We start from the raw sequence: 20,603 nt of genomic DNA, 5'->3' as shown, positions 1-20,603 counted from the left end.
AGCTCCATGAGGTGGATACTGGCAGAGACATGCGCATAAAACCAGAGGAAGCCGCTCTTGAAATTAGAGCATGCGCGTTGTCTGTGAGCGCGTCTGATTGACACAGCATGCGTCCGGTAGCCGAAATTGATAAATTGGAACATGCGTAATTGACCTTTCGAATTAAAAAAAAAAAAAAAAAAAAGGAAAACTTCAAGTAAAGGAACATGCGCATTCGTTCTCAGTGGCTTTTTTTAGTGTTGAAAGTGAGCATGCACGTAGTAAGAAGGGTGGTTCTCTAAGTTTGAATCCGACCGAAACCGCCTTAGCAGAGTGTTGTAGGTGAGTGGGTTTAATGAGGTATCCCTGAGGGCCGGCTCCCGCCGAGGAACAGTGCTGGCCTTACTTATTAGCCTTGGGAAATCAAATAACCTTTCAGAACCCTAGTTTCCTTATCTATAAAATGAGGATAGTATTGCCTACTTTGCGGATTTACTAAGTAAAGTAACACAATCGAGTGTTGCATGGTCCTCATGTGAGGTCTTTATAAAAAATGTCTCTTTGCTGTTAAAAATACGATCTGCCTTACTGTTTCATTGATCTTTCTCCAGGTCCCATGGTGGCTGTATCACCTGAACTAAACACAAAATCTTTTTGTAAGTCTTAATTACATTTATCAGGGCAGAAAAGTGGTCGGTGGAAAGACAATGTCATTATTTTGAACAGAGAAAATTAATGTTAATTGAATGTTTGTTGAACTGATTCTGATGAATCAGAATCTGTGTACTAATTTCTTCAGCATTTATTTTGTTCTGTTTTGCTTTGTTTCTTTTAAAATGCATACTTAAGAAAATAGTGAATACAAATCATTTTTTTTTGAAAACCGTTGAGCTGTATATGAATAGATTTTCACACAACAAATCCAGGATCCCAGAACTGTGGAAAGCAAGAGAAGAACTTCCTCAAATGACTGGCTCCTTAAACAACAGAGCTGTTTCATCAGTAATACTACATACATACATGGCATTTTAAAGTTACTTTTTACTGATGTAATAATTAATATATATGGCATCTTTTGTTCTCTTTCTCAAAGACTACATTTTTTTTTCTATTAAAGGTTGTTCACTTTTTGAAGGAGCAGCATGTCAATAGTAACAGTGCAGCTTGGTCAGTGTGGCAACCAGATTGGCTTTGAAGTGTTTGATGCTTTATTTATGGACTCACAATGTTCCCAGGGATTCTGCTCTAAGAGAGAGAATGAGGCATATCAAGCATCTTGCAGAGAAAGATTCTTCAGGGAGGAAAACGGAGGTATGTGTGGGCCACAGGCCTCTCTACTCTGATGTAAACCTCTTCAAGGTCTGATCTTCCAAAAATGTCTGAACTCCATCCCTTCCTATCTCTATAGGGAATGACTTTACACCTGGTGCTTTGTTTCTATGTTAACAACCAACCTTTGCTTTTCTAGGGGCATCTTCCTCCCAGCACTTAAGCATGGTTAGAGCTCACCAACCAATCACATGGACTGGGATGTAGCTTAGCGTAGAATGCATGTCCAGTATACATGAGGCTGTGAGTTTGGGTCTCAGCACTATAAAAAGAAGAAATAAAACCAACCAATCAAGACTTATCTCTTGACTGCAGCTTTGTTGTTGTTGTTATTGTTGTTGTTTTTGGTAGTAGTGAGGATTGAACCCAGGGTCTCATGCATGCTAGGCAAGTAATCAACTACTGAGCTTTACCCCAGCCCATCTTCTTCCTTACTATTTTTTCTTGTTCAACAAAGATTTCCAAAGAAGTACCCTGTTTAACCAGCTATAATCACGCTTCTGCCCCAGTGTCACTAAAGTAACTCTAAGAAATGTTTCAAATAACCTCTTGATTACCATTATTTTCTTTCCTTCACTTAGCTTTATTACTGGGTTTGATAACAGTAACTGTTAAACTCACACCTTCTTAGGCTCTGAACTTTTCTTAGCAGCTGAGGCACAATTCCCTCTGGACAATTTCAGTCACAATGTGCTACATCTTTTTACATTAGTGATTCATTTCTAGCACAGTCTTCAAGTGCAGACTGATTTGTAAACTTTGCCACCTCTATCTCCCATTCTAGCTCACATTCTTGTCTCTATCCCCAAGGTGTTCATTTATATTTGTTTGTTTTTCAGAGGTTTTTTGTTTTATTTTTGAGACAGGGTCTCACTATGTAGTACCACCTGGCCTTGAACTCATCAATCCTCCTGCCTCAGCCTCCCAAGTGCTGGGTTTACAGGGTGTACCTGGCTTCCCATTATCTTTTCTTTAAAACTTGCACTCAAGGTCTGCCTGTTCTGAGCCCTGTGTATCTCACCAGACAGTTCTGCCCTCTCCACCTTTGCTGTTACTGCCTTAGATCTGACTCTGTCACCCATACTATTTCCAGACATTCATGGGATTCCCTGCCTGGAATCTCATGTGCATCTCATCTGCCCTCTAAAAGAATATCCAACTTTTCTTCTGCTGGAATATGTTCAGTGCTTTATCACTGCCTAAGAGGTAAAATTCAAGCACGTTAGCATTACCTATGAGGGTTTCCAGAGTTAGAGCCTTGTCTGTTTCCCATCCCTGGTACTCTCTCCTCTTCATCCTCTGCTCTAATTTTTTTTTTCCTTCTCTAATAATTTTGAATTGTGTGTTGTGCCCATGATAGCTGTGCATCTCTGAGTAGGCTCCTTCTTTGGTGTGGATTTGTTATGGGCCTCATATTGCACTATGATTAAGTGTTGATAGGCTTTGTTTTTGTTATTTATGTTTGGCAGCACTGGATTGAAGCCAGGAGTACTCTACCATTGAGCTATCCTCCCAGCCCCTTTTTATTTTTAATTTTGAGGCAAGGTCTCACTAAGTTTCCCAGGCTGGCCTTGAACATGTAATCCTCCTGCCTCAGCGATTCCAAATAGCTGTGATTACGAGTGTGTGCCACTACACTGAGATGTGGGTTATCATGTTTTATTTCTGTCACTGATCGTTCTAGGACTGGTTTGAGGTTGCCTTCATCTCTCTGTTCCCCGCACAATACATGGCATATGGTAAGCACCCCAAAGATGTCTTTAGAACTGAATGAAGTTAACCAGGTTAGTCCAGGGAGCTTAGAAGAATCCTGGACTTTACAAGCATCTATCTTCTTCTGTAGCTGCCACATTCTGAGCCAATATGACCAATCTTTCCCCAACTGTTTGTTTTGTTTTGCTTTGTTTTGTTTTGTTTTGTTTTGTTTTGTTTGTGAGCCAAGGGCTGGGACTGTAGCTTAGTGTTCTAAAAGTTTATGCTCCACGTTACCTAAATATGACATATGAAGGTTTTTTTATTGTATTTTTCTTCTCTAGTTCCAATTGCCCGGGCTGTGCTTGTTGACATGGAACCTAAAGTTATCAATCAAATACTGTCAAAGGCTGCCCAGCCTGGGCGATGGAAGTATGGTCAGCATGCGTGCTTCTGTCAGAAACAGGGTTCTGGAAACAACTGGGCATATGGGTAAGAATAATTCCTCATGATTTTCAGTTTCATTGCACCAGCATAGCCAATTAGTAGACAGTGTAGTTACAGCTGCACAGTTGATAGGCTGAACACATGATCTTGAAATTGCTGTTTTAAAGTTTTAGAATTTGATCTATCCAGAAAAACTCATTCCATCTCTGTGCCTTAAAATGCATAATGAAAAAAATGCATAATGATAAGGCCACGAATATTCTGCAGCAGAATTTTCCATTCTTCATTGTTGTGCTGGAAATTAACTTACCTTTAATGTAGTACCCTTACCTGGCAGTATTCTAGTCCTTGGGAATACTACAAGGCAGTTTGCTGTACTCTGGAATTTCCTGGCATTCTCTGGGAAATCCTGATGCAGAGGGATCATTTCCAGAGATTCTGATTTAGTTGTTTTGGGGTGAAGCCCAAATGTCAGGATTTTTCAAAGATCCCCTAGGACTCTAATATGCAGCAGTTTAGGAAGTACTACTTTAAAACTATGTTATGAATATCAAATTTTTTTTTGTCTTTTTCCTTTTTATTGGTACCAGGGATCAAACTCACAACTGCCTGCTTACAAGGCAGGTGCTTATGCCGCTGAGCTAAATCCCCAGCCCCTCTTTTTTTCTTTTGGTACTGGGGATCACAACCTAATGCTTGCGAGGCAGCCGCTTATGCTGCTAAGCTAAATCCTCAGCCCCTCAAATATTATATTTTACCGTAAATGAGTAAAAAATACCTGGATTTGAAAGCCCCAGCCAAAGGAATGGCTGATACATGAGGTGTGGTCTTGCACACCTATAATCTCAGCACTCTGGGAGGCTGAGCCAGGAAGATTGCAAGTATGAGCCCAGCCTGGGCAACTCAGCACCTTACAAGACTCTGTCTCAAAATGTAAAAAAATAAAAAGCACTGGGGATGTAGCTCAGTGTGAGAGCTCTGGGTTCAGTCTCTCATACTGAAAAAAGGAAATAAAAAAGGAATAGCCTATAAAAAAAGAACTGTCTGCATTCTGTAAATTTACTCTTCTAGCAGTCCTTTTCACCTGCTACATTTATTTAACTGGTGTATTTTAAAGTTTTTCAGAGAGGGCACCCGTACCTTTCATGAGTATTCACTCTCTTAACTTTAGAAAAGATCTCTAACCTTTCACTTCTGCATCACATCTCTCTTTTAAACTGAATGGTATTTGTGTTTGTTTCTTTTACCACTACATAGTTACTCTGTTCACGGACCCAAGCATGAAGAATCTATAATGAGCCTAATCCAGAAGGAAGTGGAGAAGTGTGACTCTTTAAGTGGTTTTTTCATCATCATGAGCATAGCTGGGGGCACAGGATCAGGGCTGGGAGCCTTCCTTACACAGCGTCTACAAGATCACTACTCAAACGCCTTGAAAATGAATCAGATAATTTGGCCTTATGGAACTGGTGAGGTATTAACATATTTTTATTATTATTATTATTATTTTGAAGGTAGTAAAATACAACAGAACAAGACAGAACAAAGCCAGTCAAGACAATGCAGTGAAATTGGTACAGAATTTCACAGCAGGTTACCAGGATAACAGTAATAGGTACCACAGTATATTTCGTTATCGTCACAATACTTGTCCAGTCAATCAGGCAGAGCAAAACCAAACCAAATACAGAGCATTATAAAACCTATCAAAACGGAGTATTGAATAGAGCAATACAATTAATCAGAACAAAGCAAATCAGTGATTGTCGATGTCCGCTCCCGGCCGGCAGGAAGGACACACGACAAAGTCTGGCAGTGGACAACCTTTTCTTTTATTTTTCTTCTCCGTACAGCCTGCCCTGGGATCGCTCCCAGCCGAAGCCTCCTTTGGTCCGCTCCCCGCGGCTCCTTCTAGGCTTCTACTTCCGGGCTTCTTCTTCCCCCCCAGGGGTGGCACCAGTATATATACGGATACAGTGTCCAATCATGTTAAAGTAAGCAAGGCAAGCTGATTGGCTAACATCATCAGTTGCCAGGCAGACTATATTGTTGAGCGGGTTGCTTACGCGGTAAGCAGGAAACTAACGTGCTCGATGGGAGGGGTAATCTACCTCAGGCTTTACTCTTTACTACAGGCCTCACGTCCGCCAAGTGAGGCGACCGGGCTCGGGGCTGCGGCTCCCAACAAGTGATAACAATATTTGCCTTCAAAGAGGTGGTAGGAGGAAATGCCCCATACTTGCTATATTGCATACGGTCATCCTCCCAAGAGATGCTCAGACCTCTGGCTCCCCTTTGCTAAGGAGGGCTTGAGTAGGATGTTTGATTCTCAGCCCGTGTGCTGGTAGGCTCACAGCTGCTTACCAGGGAGGCAAGCAGGTTCCTTTGTTGCTCAGTGCCCTAGGTTGCAACATGGCGTGGATCTCAGGAGACGCTGGCCGGCTGGTTCTCTCCTTGGGTCGCCCGCCACCCAGATATTAACATATTAATTAGTGATGTCGTTTTCCTTCCAGTTGAAATGAATGGGAATAAAGATGGCTTTGATCCTCTCTTTGGAAATGTGTCTTGTGTCTTAAGGAAATATTGCATACAATATGATACTTCCATGAATAATTAATTTTGCTTCAGTTTTTCCAAACATGAGGTGTTCATCCTGTTTTTAAAAATTCTAAAGACAAAATGGCATTGTGGCACATACTTCTTATCCAAGCTGCTTGGGAGGCTGAGACAGGAAGAGGACAAGGTTTAGGCCACCCTGGATAATTTAGCAAAACTTTGTCTCAAGAAAGAAAAGGGCTGATGATGTGCTGCCTTGGTTCAATCCCCAATACTAGGAAGAAAAAAGAAAGGAAAGAACATGATAGCACATGCCTCTAATTCTAGCACTTAGGAGGCTGAGACAGGAGGGTCACCATGAGTTTAAGGTCAGTATGGACTATATAGTGAGACCCTGTCTCCAGAAAGACCAAAAGGAAAGGAAAAGAAAAGAGAGAAAAGAAGAAGAGGGAGAGAGGAAGAGGAGAGAGAAACAGGAAGACAGGAAAGAAAGGAAGAAAAAAATAGAAAAAGAAAATATTGGCTGGGTGTGATAGCACATGCCTATAATTCCAGCAACTCAGAAGGCCGCAGGAGGGTCGCCAAAAGTCTAAGACGGCCTGAACTGCATAGTGAGACCCTGTGTCACAGAAAAAATATTTATGTTTACAAAAAGAGGTGAGGAAAGTCGTTATAGGAAATAATGTAGGAAGAAAGTATGGTAGTAATAGCCACTGTTTGTCTGGAAGGCATTGTTCTAATATCACTAATCTTAAGACTCTAGGAGGCTAATACGATTATTATCCCTGCTTTAAAAATGAGGAAACTGAGGCATGGAGCAATGAAATAATCTGCCAGAAGTTATGCAGCTGGGAAGTGACAGAGCCAGTGTTCGAGCTTAGATAGGATGCCTTAAGAATCTCCAGTTTTCTTTTTCTCATTTTGGTGTGGGGATAGAACTCAGAACCTTGTGCATGATAGGCAAGCACTGAGCTATATCCTCTGCCTTTTTTCAGATTTTATTTTGAAACAGAATCTTTCCAAATTGTCTAGAGTGAACTTAAATTTGGAATCATCTTTCTCGAGCCTCCCCAGTAACCAAGATTAAATTACAGCCATGATGGCCAACTTAGAAGAAACGCCCCTAACCACTGGTCTCTCCTGCCTGATTTCTGCCCTTCCTTCTCCAGGTTATCGTTCAGAACTACAACTCCATTTTGACGCTGTCTCATTTGTACCGATCTTCAGAAGCCCTCCTTGTTCATGAGAATGATACTATCCATAAGATCTGTGCAAAACTGATGAATATCAAGCAGATCTCCTTTCGGGATATAAATCAAGTCCTTGCACATCAGCTGGGAAGCGTGTTCCAGCCTACTTATTCTGCAGAAGGCTCATTTCACTACAGAAGAAATCCACTAGGTATTGGTCTCTCCATGTTTGTTTTTTATAGGAAAATCTCATGGGTTTTTGTTTGTTTTGTTTTGTTTTCTAGGTCTTATGTTTCTCTTGTTCTTCCTTCGTATCTACTCTGTTTTGTATTTCCTGACCAGTTGTGCTCCCTTTTAAAGCCTCTGAAACATTTCTGCAATTCTTCAGCACGTTTTGTTAAGTGTGCCTTATTAATTCAGATCATCTAAGTGCAATTAACTTTGTAATCTTTACCCTCATTTCTAATCTGTTTCTCAAATGCTTGCCTGTCCCAGTTTTTTTTTTTTTTGGTACTGGGGATTGAACTCATGACTATGCACTTGCAAAGCAGGCGCTTATGCCGCTGGCTAACTCTCCAGCCCCCCTCTCCCAGTTTTCGTTGTTGTTTTTAAAGACAGGGTTGGGGCTGAGGATTTAGCTCAGTGGCATAAGCACCTGCCTGGCAAGCAGGAGGTTGTGAGTTCAAACCCCGGTACCAAAAATAATAAATAACGACAGGGTCTTATTACATAATCCAGTTGGCCTCAAATTTATGACCTTCCTGCCTCAGCCTCTTGTGTACTGGGATTACAGGCATATGCCACTATGGCCAGCTTTTTCTTCCTCCTCCTCTTTCTTCTCCTCCTCCTCTTCTCCCCCACCTCTTACTGGGTCTTGTTGTGTTGCTCAGGCTGGCCTAGAACTCCTGCCCCTGAGTGATCCTCCTGCCTCAGCCTCCCGAGTACCTGGGACTATAGACAAGTATCACCACACCTGGTTAGAACTAGAATTTTTTCTCCTCCCAGTACTGGGGGCAGGGTTTTACTAAGTCGCCCGTGCTGAGCTGGCACTCTGTCCCCCTAACTTTGCCATCTACAAAGCTGGGATTATAGGCATGAACCACTACACCCAGTTAAGGGCCAAAATTTTTGTCTAGTTTATGTATTACTCTTGTCCTAGCGCCCCAAACAGTGCATGTTGTTGGTTGGTTGGAGAGCAAATGGATATGGAGTTCACAGAGGTGGTGGGGCCTGGGACATGACCGTGAGAGGCAGGTACTGTGGAGGATCGAGCAGCCAGCCTGCCAGCAGGGTGCTCCAGATTGTACCCCGAGGGAGAATGTGAGTAGCAGGGCCAATCCAGGCCTGGATTTTGCCAGAAAGAAGGCAACAGATGGATTCAGAAGGCAGGAATATCATATAACTACATAAGTAAAAGATTGAAAAGGTTTTTCTCTCGGTATAGTTAGTAAACACAGAATGACAGGAAAAGCATATTAGCCCTGATACCTTCTTCATTTTCCTGCAATTTAATGGTTTGTTCACATCGTCAGTGACTCAGTTTCTGAATTCTCCTTTTGATTTTGATGAGTGGTTTTAGTTTAGTTGTTTTGTTTTTAGCACTACTGGGGATTGAACTCGAGGAGCTCTGAACTCTGCCTCTAGCCTTTAGCCAGGCATGACAGTGCATACCTATAATCCCAGTACTTGGGAAATGGCTATATAGTGAGACCCTGTCTGAAAAAAACAAAATGAAAAAAAGAACCATACTATCCCCACCCTTTTTTATATTTTATGTCCCTAAGTGGCCTGGGCTTGCCCAGATGTGCAGTCTTTCAGCCTATGCCTTAGGAGTCTAGGGTTCCAGGCATGTGCCACAATGCTTAGCTTTCCCTTTTTCCCTTCCTCCCTTCCTTCTTCCTTCCTTCCTTTCCTCACTCCTTTTATCTCTTCTCACTTTTTCTGTCTGTCTGTCTGTCTGTCTGTCTGTCTGTCTGTCTTTCCTCCAGTGTTAGGAATCAAACCCAGGGCCTTGCATATGCACGGCAAATGCTCCATCAGAGCTACATCACCACTACCACCCCTGAGCACAAAATGAGTGCTAAGACAAAGATGTAGTCTGTGATAGACATCATCTCTGAAATTTTATTATTTTGAATTTTTAACCAGTTCTGGCTTTGGATGAAGCACAGTTGATCAAAAAACATGAAATCATGATTATGTACAGGCCAATGGCAACAGTATGGAATAAAAACATTTTAATTCAGATCTTTTTCTTTCTTCTTTACAGGAGACTTAATGGAGAATTTAGTTCCCCATCCTGAATTCAAGATGCTTGGTGTTCGCAACATTCCTCAGATGTCTGAGAATTCCCTGGCGTACAGCACTTTTACTTGGGTTGGCCTCCTGAAGCATTTGAGACAGATGCTCATTTCTAATGCGAAAATGGAAGAAGGTAAAGCATTCTTTAAAGCACTGCAGCCCACACGCTGGGCAGAGTGCCTGGCTGAGCCCTGAGGATGAACTGGCTGGTGCCCCTTGAAACAAAGGCGCCTTCTTGTGGCCTGAGGCTTCCTGCAGGAACTGGCCAGGCCATCCTGGGAGAGCTCCTTCAGCTCCTCCCAGCTAAGTCCCAAAGAACATTTCAGATGAGTGCCGTGGGGTTTTTTAAAGCTTTACTGTATTTTAACCAAAGTACCATGTCAGCGTAGTTTTATATGTTGTTGTTTTTGGTACCTGAGAGGAACCCAGGGCTTCATTAGGTGCGGGCTCTACCAGCAGGCTCCATCCCCACCCTTTCTATTTTTAGAGAAACTGTCTCACTTAACTGTTTGGGCTGGCATTACACTTGCAATCCGTAGCATGCCTTGGCTTCCTGAGCAGCTCTGATTATAGGTGTGAGCCACCATGCCTGCTGCCTGTAAACATGGTTTTAAAAGCCAAGTAGTCCAAGCTCATGTAAGGGTGAGGGCTGCGGTGGTCAGGCTCAGCAGTAGAGCATGGGCTTGGCATCCCAAAGCCTTGGTTCCAGCCTCAGCAGCTTAAAAAGTTTCAAAAAAAGAGACAGACAAAAACATTTAAGTGTGTGTTTAATTACACGTATTACATTGCACCATGTGCAAATTATGTGTCAATTTTTCAAAGTGAAGTCATTTATCTAATGTAAATTTATAACAAGAACAGAATCTGCTACCCACCACTGCCTCCTTGCACACACGAAACTGCTGTCAGTGCTTTAGCTCTTTTTTCTGGAATCTGTCTCCATGGATCTAAAATATCTCTACTCTTGTTTTGTTTGCTGGTCTTAGAAATTACCCATTGCCTTCCTAATGTGAAATCTAGTGACTGAGTCTTCTTTATATCCCTATGCACATACACACTCAATCACGCACATTTGTCTGATTTCTCTCAATTAGTGGTAACAGTTTTGAGTTACACCAGTTTTCAGCATTTTTATTACTTTTCTTATGTAATATTCACAGTCGAGCCATGTATTGTGCAGATTACTGCTGTATGTCTTGTTTTATGTACGACTTGTTTCCTCTTAGAGTTGTTCATATTCCTACTTACCTATCACTAATCTATCCCAAAACTCTGCTATAAAAAAGGCATCCCTTCTCATGTTCAAACCCTCAGGTAGTTTGTTCTTTGCATTTTTGGCTTGCAGATACTTCTGGCAAACCCTTGGCCTGTTAAGTCTGGATTGATCAGCAGTCAGCACTAGCATCTCTGTTGGCCTCATCTGATATTCGACCCCTGCTTCTGGGATTTTCCCTTTCTGGGTTTCTTCTGTCACATTGATGAACCGTAGCCTCCAGAAGCTTCCTAAGAAGGAAGATGGGGGAGCTAGGGATTTAGCTCAACGGCATAAGCACCTGCCTTGCAAGCAGGCAGTCGTGAGTTCGATCCCCGGTACCGATAAAAATGAAAAAGACCAAAAAAAAAAAAAAGAAGGAAGATGGGGAAGATAAACTCTGAGCTGCTAATGCCATTGTTCCGCCCTTCCATCGGAATAGTTGGCCAGGCATTGGCTCGTAGCCTGGGACTTGCTTTCACCCAGTGTCTCACAGGCACTGCTTTTGTTGTCTCCCAGTGTCCAGCCTCCCTTTGAGAAGTCACATACCATATCATGCCTTTTTCTTACCTGCGGTGCTGGGGTTAGAGCTCAGTGACTGGTTCTTTGGCAATGAATGACTCTGCCAAGCTATCCTATCATGAACTAGTAAGCTGCTTAATAAATATGCCTGAATGTTTTGAGACTATTTCATTTCATTTTACAAAAAGAAAAGTGCCAGAGAGATTAAGCAAATTACTCTAGGACTGAATTCACATTATTTTTTTATTTTGGTCTTTTTGTGACAGTCTCACCATGTATTCAGGCCGGCATTGAACTCATTTTGTAGCCCCCAGGATGGCCTCAAAATCACTGTGATTCTCTTGGCTCAGCCTCCCAAGTGCTGAGATTATAAGCATGTGCCACTATGCCTGGCATTTAATTTATTTTTGACACACAAGGAGACCTAAGATGAAAGAGGTGAATCAGTACAATCAAGATTCTGGGTGGTGAGTTTTGTTGGATTCAGTCAGAAGAAACTACCTCTCTGCAGAAAGGACTGCATGGGAAAGACTCCAAGTATGATATTTAGGATTCCCACCAGTAAAATGGCCACGAGATCAAAACCCACACTCGTGGGGCTGGGGATTTAGCTCAGCGGCATAAGCGCCTGCCTTGCAAGCAGGCGGTCGTGAGTTCGATCCCTGGTACCGATAAAAAGGAAAAAGACAAAAAAACAAAAACAAAAAAAACCCCACACTCGTGCCACTTGGGTGGCATCCATGGGGCCCCTTCTGTGCCCCAGGCAGCTCACTGGGCAGGGACGGTGACGAGCTCGCTGTGTGCTGCTCTAGGCGCCAGGGATGCTGCAGAAAGGAAGCACGCCCTCTGCCCTCCCAGAATCCCTGAATTCGGTTGAGATGGACAAAAGGGCCAAAGAGTTTGCAAGCATACAGGACAAGGAAAAACCTAAAGGCTTCCAGAGAGAATGAGACCAGTTTAGGAAGCAAACAACATGGATGTGTGCCTCGGCTCACTGAGCTTTTTCAGAGCCAAACCCCCGTGCTGCAAGGAGTGGGGAGGTGCCAGGGGGTCCCTGCTTTCTGAATAGACTGCACCCTTTTTTTGGTGCTGAGAGTTGAACCCAGATACCAGGCATTGGTGGGCAGCAGCTCTACCACTAGTCTACATCACTAAGATCTTTGTTTTAATTTTCTTTTTAAATGAGGCTTTGCTAAATTGGCCAGGTTGTCCCCAAATTTGTAACCCTCCTGCCTCAGCCTTCTGAGTGGCTGGGGTTACAGGTGTGCAGTTTTAACACTCGTGTTTCCTCTGCATTGAGAAATGCCTGGCCAGGACTTCCCTCGTAGGTGGTGGAAGTTTGAACTTGTGAGATGCAGATAAAACTCAGTAGTAGAGCCCTTGCCTAACATGGGCAAGGCCCTGGGTCTAATAGGAACCACAGAAGGAAGGCAGGCAGGCAGGCAGGCAAATTTCCCGTTTGCTCAGTCAGTAGCCAGCAGTTCATTTGCTTTCTTGTTGCCAAAATTTTGTTGATGTTACCTTTCTCTTTTTTTTTTTGTCTTTTTCATTTTTATTGGTACCAGGGATCAAACTCATGACCGCCTGCTTGCAAGGCAGGTGCTTATGCCGCTGAGCTAAATCCCCAGTCCTCTTCTCTCTCTCTTTTTAATCCTTTGTGCTTTTAAAGAAATCCCAAGTGGGGGCGGGGATTTAGCTCAGTAGCATAAGACCTGTCTGGCAAGCGTGAGATTGTGAGTTTCATCCTAGTTCCAAAAAGAAAAAGAAAAAGAAATCCCAAGTAGGATTCCAGCACTTGGGAGGTTGAGGCAAGAGGATTGCAGTGAGTTTGAGGGCAGCCTAAACTAGAGTGAGACCTTGTCTTTAAAAAAAAAGAAAGAAAGAAAGAGAACTCCCAAGCCCAGCATGGTAGCACACACTTGCACTCGGGAGACTGAGGCAGGAGGATCACTGCATGTTCAAGGCTGCCTCAACTGCATAGTGAAACCCTGTCTCAAAAAGACCAAAAACCAAAAATAAACAAACAAAAAAAGACTGAGGGAAAAAAAAGGAAGTAGAAATCCCTTTATTAGTGGGAGGAGAAAATGGCAGTATAGTATCTGCTTAGTCTGCTGTGTTGAACTAGAAATCACTGTGTGTTATCTTAGTAGCATATAGTGTACTGCATTGTGAAATGCATAGGTTTAATACCGTGAAAGAAGATTTTTTATACATTTACTTGTGACAGCTGACGGATTTTGGACTGTGGTACCAGGAGTTTGGAGAGATGATGGAAGTTCATGTTGGGAGTGCTTTTGGCCACAATCCTTGTTTTTCTAGCAGTACCTGTTAAAATCTCTAGGAACACAGTGCACTTTGGGGAGTACGAGACATTCTGTTAGGAGGTTTGTTAAGTCATTAACCACAGTTTGCTTAGTCATCTTCAGTCCAGAACTTTTGAATGCCAACATTTTTTCATAATTTGTTATAGATAGAATTTGAACATACAAATTCCCTTCTTTTAGCCTGGAGTGTTGGCCCATGCTGTCATCCCAGCACCTGGGTAGGCGAAGGCAGAAGGATTTGCCTGTTTGAGCCCAGCCTGCACAACTTAGTAGATCCTGTTTCAAAAAATAAAGATAGGCTTGGGATGCAGTAGTGTGCAAAGGCCCTGTGTTCAATCCTAGTACTGCAGACAAACAAGCAAATACATTTTTAAAACCCAGGACCTCATTCATGCTAGCCAAGTGCTTTGCTCCTGAACTACAACTCCAGATGCTGAATATTTTCATTTTTTGGATAGATGTTTATGCATAAATATATGTATGGCATAGGCCAAGTGGCCAGATCTAGGGTTTTTGTTTGGTTGGCTTGGACTTTTTTTTTGGTCTTTTTGAGACAGGGTCTCACTGTGCAATTGAGGCTGGCTTTGGGCTCACTTTGTATCCCAGGCTGGTCTTGCACTTGCAATGATGTACCTTCCTCAGCCTCCCAAGTGCTGGGATTACAGGCGTGTGCCCCCACACCCTGCAGGCTTAGTTGATATAGAGTCTTGTTGTATAGTTCAGGCTGCCCTTGAACTCTCTGTATAGCCCAGGCTGGCCTTCACCTCGCAGCGATCTTCCTGCCTCAGCCTCCTGAGTGCAGTGTGCTACCATGCCTGGTGCAGGATCTAGTTTTATAACTGTCAGGCTACTCTATATAAAGACTGGACCCATGTAAGCCCTCATCAGCAATGTATCTGTTCCCAGTTGACTTGTCCTAGCACCAGGGAGGAGTGAATTTTCCAAGAATGAGTTAAGACAGAAATTATTTTTTTGACCAAGCTTCAGGTCACACACACTCCTTTACGCCACGTCTTTTTTGGCCATTAAGATCAACCCTGTCCAGTGTGAGACGGGAATCTCCAATGGCCTGAGGATACATAGGTGCAAATCTTTGGGGTTTGTCTTGAGGCTGGTTTTATTCTCTGTCCCTTATCTTTTAATGACTTCTGTTCTCACACACAAGAAAAAAAAAAGTTATATGCCATTAGTGCCTCAGCCTCATATATACTGTTCCAGAATGTTCCTGAATGTCTGTTTGTCCTCCTCAGGGGAGGTTTCTCAAGTACAGTCCTTTGCCCCTGTTGTATTCAACAAACTAATGCAGTAGGCCTAGGCTAGCTGGCCAATGGCCCTTCCAAAGGGAAAAACAGAAGGCACACGGGAGCTGTTAGTTCCCAACAAATCTGCCCTGTATGTACTGGCAGATTCTTGATTAAATGTGAGGCCCAGGAATAATTTCTATTTTGCCTTTTTTCTCTTTTGCCAAGGTATTGATTGGCAAGTGCGGCCTTCCTTACCAAGACTTCCACCTCTCAACAAACTGTCTCTCAACAGGGAGCAGCATTTTAACACCTCCCTTGCTAACTTGGTCATCCTTCGTGGGAAAGATGTACAGAATGCAAATCTGGGTAAGCAGAAGTCCAAGTGAAAACTAAGATGTACATTGTACATGGGTGCACATTGGAGTCCCATCGCTGCGTTTGGTGGTACACACCTTTAAAGCCAGCACTTGGGAGGCTGAGGCTCAACTTAGCAACTTAGTGAGATCCTGTCTCCAAAATAAGTCCCTGTATTTATTCTTGGAGAAAAGAAGGTAATAATTAACATGTTTTAGTGGCAAAGTGTAACTGTTGTATCAGTTTCTATATGACTGGACACCAAAATAGAAGGCGTTTAAACAAGATAAAGTTTAGCTCTGGTTGCTTTACTGAGACTGCCTTCCCAGAGCCCAGGATACCTGTGAGAATTCAGCTGAAACCACACCGGACTGAGCCAGCACACTGGGCGCACCTGGAGTAGGGCATTCAGGAGGCTCAGGCAGAAAACCCTGGCACTTAAGATCAGCCTGGCACTCTAGTGAAACTCATCTCAAAACAGAATGGAGTAGAGGGGCTAGAGGTTTAGCTCAGCGGCATAAGCGCCTGCCTTGCAAGCAGGCAGTCGTGAGTTCGATCCCTGGTACCGATAAAAAGGAAAAAGACAAAAAAAAAAAAAACCCAGAATGGAGTAGAATAGTGTTCAGGAGGTGTAGCTCCAGTACTTTCAAGGCCCTAAGTTCCATTCCCAGCAACAACAAATGAGAAATCCCACAGGAATGAGCAGACGCACTCTCACTCACAGAGTTGCATATCCCGAGGACAGCTCTGTCCTCTGGGCGGGGACTGAGTCCTGTACCACAGCTCACTGCAGGTGGCTGTGAGTGTAATTAAAAGGCAGGTCACGGGGCTGAGGGTGCAGCTCAGTGGTAGTTTGCCTCACATGTTGCAGGCCCTGGGTTTGATCCCAACCCCTGCAGAGCAATTGGGGAGCCCTGTTATTAAAGGAAGATGGAGAACGGATCGCTGGACAAGCAGTGGTCACTGTGCCAAGTGTAGGAAGGTGGAAGAGCAGTGTACCTTGTATTCCTTTTTTGTGTATGTGTGAGACAAGGTCTCACTATGTAGTTCAGGCTGGCCTTGAACTCACTTATATATCCCAGACTGGCTTCAGGCTCACAGCAACCCTCCTGCCTCAGCCTCCTGAGCACTGAGATTACAGGTAAGCACCACCATGCCTGGCAGAGAGTATTCTTTTTTTTTTTTGTCTTTTTCCTTTTTATCAGTACCAGGGATCGAACTCACGACTGCCTGCTTGCAAGGCAGGCACTTATGCTGCTGAGCTAAACCTCCAGCCCCTCAGAGCAGTATTGTTATCAGCTGTTTTTCTATGGCTACTCTCTACATTTATAGTTTATCCTTGATGACATCAGCAGTATCAAATTTGCTACTTTGCGGTATAAAAACCAATCTATACCTTGTAATACCCCTTAGAAAAAGAACTAATGAAATAGATCATTTCAAGCTGAGCTGATACTAGACTGTTTTCATAGTTCTTCACTTTAAATTTTTTTCCCCCAAGTATGAGGCCTTGAATCTAGGTCCTCACACTGGGCTGCATCCCCAACTCTTTTGAAAGTATTTAATTTTACAGCCAGTTCTCACTAAATGACTGAGTTGCCTGGGCTGGGCTTGAACTTGTGATCCTTCCTCCTCAGCTTCCCTGAGTGCTGGGATTACAGTAATGGGTATGCACCACTATGCCTGGCTTTCACTTTAGGTTTTATATTGGCCTTTGTGTATGTGTGTGTGTATTCAGGCCAAGTGCTTGGTCGCTGAGCTGTACCCACAGCCATCAATATTTTATTTTTTAGAGAGTATCTTGCTATGTAGTTTAGGCTGGCCTTGAACTCATGGCAATCCTCCTACCTCAGCTTCCCAAGGGCTAGGACTACAGGCACATGCCATCACACTTGGCTTTAAAAAAAAAAAAAATATATATATATATGTATAAAGTAATATGCTTACAAAAATTTACCCAGTGCAAATGACACAAATGCACAGTGTTCTTGCAAAGATGTTCTTCACATCTTTCACAGTAACAAAATGTGGAAATAACCTAAATACCCAACTTAAATAAATGATATCCTATTCACATAAGGAGTCTTTAAAGATGAATTCTCTTTATTGATGTATAAAAGTTCACAACACACTGGTGAAAGAAAAACACAGAATATAGAAAATGACATGTGTAAAATCACACACATTACACAAAATAAATGTTCACAATTTCTGTCTCTGGGTGATGGCATTTCAGCTGTTCTGGTGACATAATACTTTGTATTATTTTCTGAGTAGTATGAGTTATTGCCACTTATTTTTGAAAAACAAATATGGGTCATTTAAACACAATATAGAAGGGAAGCTGGGAATTTAGCTCAGTGGCATACGCACCTGCCTTGCAAGTGGCACTGTCCTGAGTTCAATCCCAGGTACCGATAAAATAGAAAAAGAATTCCTAATATAGAAGGCAAACAGAACTGGGCATGAGGCGCTCACCTGTGATCCTAGCACTCTTGGAGGCTGAGACCAAAATACTGAAAATTCAGACCCAACCTGGGCAACTTAGAGAGTTGTCAAGACCCTGTCTCTAAGTATGTAGTTCATCGTGAAGGCCTGGGTTTGATGCCCCGTTCCATGGGGGGAGGAGAGGCAGAGGAGCAGGAAGGGGAGGGTAAGAGGGAGCCGGTGATGACGATGGCATTGGAGCCGGAGTGTGATTCGGAGGTAGAGCACTTGCCTGGGCTGTGTGAGGCCTGCTGTCAATCCACAACACCACAAAAATAAAAGGCAGAAGAGATTTTGGGTGAAACGCACAAGCAAATACCCATCAATTCATTTGGTTTTCCCAGCTGTCACCATTTTCTGTAAGTGATACTGCTGTCCTCTCCCTGCTCCAGAGGGATTTAAGGACCCCGCCCTGTACACCTCGTGGCTGAGGCCCGCAGATGCCTTGTCCGTGTGGAAAACCTCGAGAGCCTTCAACAGATATGAGAGGTCCGCGGCGCTGGTCAGCAACAGCCAGTTCTTTGTGAGGCCACTCGATACAATTGTGGGCAAAGCGTGGAATATGTTTGCTTCTAAGTAAGTGACGCCGAGTCCACAGGCTGGATCCATGGGGCTGGATTCAGACATGGGCTGTTATTGTTACATTGATATTGTTGACTAAATGAGTAGTTCTTTTACCATATAAAATTAAAGCAGAAATTTTATTATAAGACAGAGACAATCAGGGCTGGGTGTGGGGATGCACACCTGTAATTCTAGCACTCAGGAGGCTGAGGCAGGAAGATCACTGCAAATTCGAGACCAGCCTGGGCTCCATAGTACGTTCATGGCCAGCCTGAACTGCATACTAAGACCCTGACTCAAAAAGACAAAGAAAAATTGAAAGAAAAAAATAGACAATCAGATAGTTTTTTAAAAATAAGATCTGAGGGCTGGGGATTTAGCTCAGTGGCATAAGTGCCTGCCTTGCAAGCAGGCAGTCATGAGTTCGATCCCCAGTATGGATAAAAAGGAAAAAGACAAAAGAAATAAATAAGATCTGAGCTGGGTATGGTGGCTTGCATATAACTCCAATCTGAGGCAGGAGGAGTGTTGCAAGAGAGCAGATTGGGCTCCAAAGTAAGCACAAGGCCAGCTTGAATGCATAGTGAGACCCTGTCTCAAAAAACAAAACAAAAAAAAGATCTGAGCCTGGGTTGGAAGCACATTTGTAACCCTAGCATTTGGCATAGTGAGACCCCCATCTCAAAAAGAAGGACCCTCAAAGCAGTAGAAAAGATTCTGATCTTCCTGAGTAATATACACTGTAGTTTTGAATCTGCTTGGTACTAAGAAATGTCAGCAGATGTCTTTGGTTTGGTATGGTTTGGTTTTGGTTTTGGTTTTTGAGACAGGGTCTACAGTTCAGGCTGGCTTTGAACTCACCATGTTGCCCAGGCTGCCCTCAGACTCACAGCAATCCTGCCTCAGCCTCTTGAGTGCTAGGATTACAGACGTGTGCCAGCGTACCCAGCCAATGTAAGACTTCTAAGAGATCTGTGATGTCGACTGTTCACGAGCTAGAAAAGATCTGTTCACTGCTTGATCTCCCTCTTTATCGGCATGGATTTGCAGTACATAATGAGTACATTCATCGTGGGCAGGGGCACATGGACAACTCAGTCTCAGTCCTTTTTCCTTCCCCTTCCCCTCCCCTCGCTCTTGTTGCTTGATTGTAAGCTACTAATATGCCTGAAATTGTTCATTTTACATTTTCTGGTTCTTTTCCCCCAGAGCCTATATTCATCAGTACACAAAATTTGGAATTGAAGAAGAGGACTTTTTGGACAGTTTCACATTGTTAGAACAAGTCATTGCCAGTTACTGTAATCTCTGATTTTGAATAAAAGGGAAACGTACCTTAAGGCATTTTCTGACTAGAATATTTATAATAGTACTTTCTCTAAAGTTGGTTTTGTTATAGTAACTAAGTACAGTGCTGCTGGGTATGGAGGCACAGGCCTGTAATCCAAGTACAAGGGAGACTGAGGCAGGCGGGTCACCGTGAGTTGGAGGCCCATTGGGCTGCATAGTAAGTTCAAGCCTAGCCTGAACGACAGAGCAAGACCCCTGTCTAAGAAAAAAAAAAAATTAATTAAGTAAAAAGTTAAAAAAAAAAAGGGGGGTGGGTGGGGATTTAGCTCAGTGGCATAAGCGCCTGCCTTGCAAGCAGGCAGTCGTGAGTTCGATCCCTGGCATCGATAAAAAAGAAAAAGACAAAAAACAAAACAAAACAAAACAAAAAACAGGGCTGGGCTGAGGATTTAATGCTCAGAGGCATAAGTGCCTGCCTTATAAGCATGCAGTCGTAAGTTCAATCCCCAGTGCTGGGGGGGGGGGTGGATGGAGAGAGACCTTTGTTTTGTAGAGATAAGGTCTTACCATATTGTTCATGGTGGTCTTGAACTATGTCCTGGGCTCAAATGCTTTTCCTGCATCAGCCTCCTGAATAGCTAGAATTATGGGTGCATGCCACCACCGCTAGGTTCAGAGAAATTGCTCAGGTGTTGGAATTGTGGAAGTATCCAGGAAAAGGGAATGTTCTGTTTGTCCTCACATTTCTAAAGATTCCCCCTCTACTCCAAAAGTGATTCACTAAACATGAACTAAACTTTCTAGCACAATTTTAGTTTGAAAAGTTGGATTCTGCACTTAAATTTATTCATGTTTGAAATGAGTGCTTCAGCCCACAAGAGGGAGATATTGTCATGCTGCAGTGTGAATATCTAGTTTGAATTTTCTATACTGGTACCGTTTTTGTCTCACTGTAGTTGTTTAGAGGTGAATCTCAGGCCAGGCGCTGTAGTATGCACCTATAGTTCTAGTTGTCTTCGGAGTGGGGAGGAGCACTTGAACTCAGGAGCTACAGGCCACCTCAAAACTCAGT

At 43.2% G+C, this 20,603-nt stretch overlaps 1 protein-coding gene across 2 annotated transcripts; it reads left to right on the top strand.

The window, feature by feature from the left end:
• The first annotated feature begins 75 nt into the window (after window positions 1-75).
• Window positions 76-19,585, top strand: Tubd1 (tubulin delta 1). Of its 2 annotated transcripts, XM_013152379.2 has the most exons (10): window positions 76-321; window positions 591-635; window positions 1,097-1,290; window positions 3,345-3,492; window positions 4,705-4,921; window positions 7,173-7,404; window positions 9,463-9,627; window positions 15,062-15,202; window positions 18,070-18,253; window positions 19,451-19,585. In XM_013152379.2, exons 3-10 carry the CDS (start codon window positions 1,122-1,124, stop codon window positions 19,551-19,553), a joined length of 1,359 nt encoding a protein of 452 aa, XP_013007833.1. In that variant the 5' UTR covers window positions 76-321; window positions 591-635; window positions 1,097-1,121; the 3' UTR covers window positions 19,554-19,585. The 2 variants fall into 2 exon arrangements, with proteins under 2 accessions (XP_013007833.1, XP_003469606.1); XM_003469558.4 differs by lacking the exon at window positions 591-635.
• Window positions 19,586-20,603: the final 1,018 nt, after the last annotated feature.

The sequence above is a fragment of the Cavia porcellus genome, unplaced genomic scaffold, assembly GCF_034190915.1.
Source record: "Cavia porcellus strain 051 isolate PalLab524CR breed Dunkin Hartley unplaced genomic scaffold, mCavPor4.1 scaffold_6, whole genome shotgun sequence".
NCBI classification, from domain to species: Eukaryota; Metazoa; Chordata; class Mammalia; order Rodentia; family Caviidae; genus Cavia; species Cavia porcellus.
Note: the sequence above shows the minus strand (reverse complement) of the source record. Positions and strands in the feature narration are given on the sequence as shown.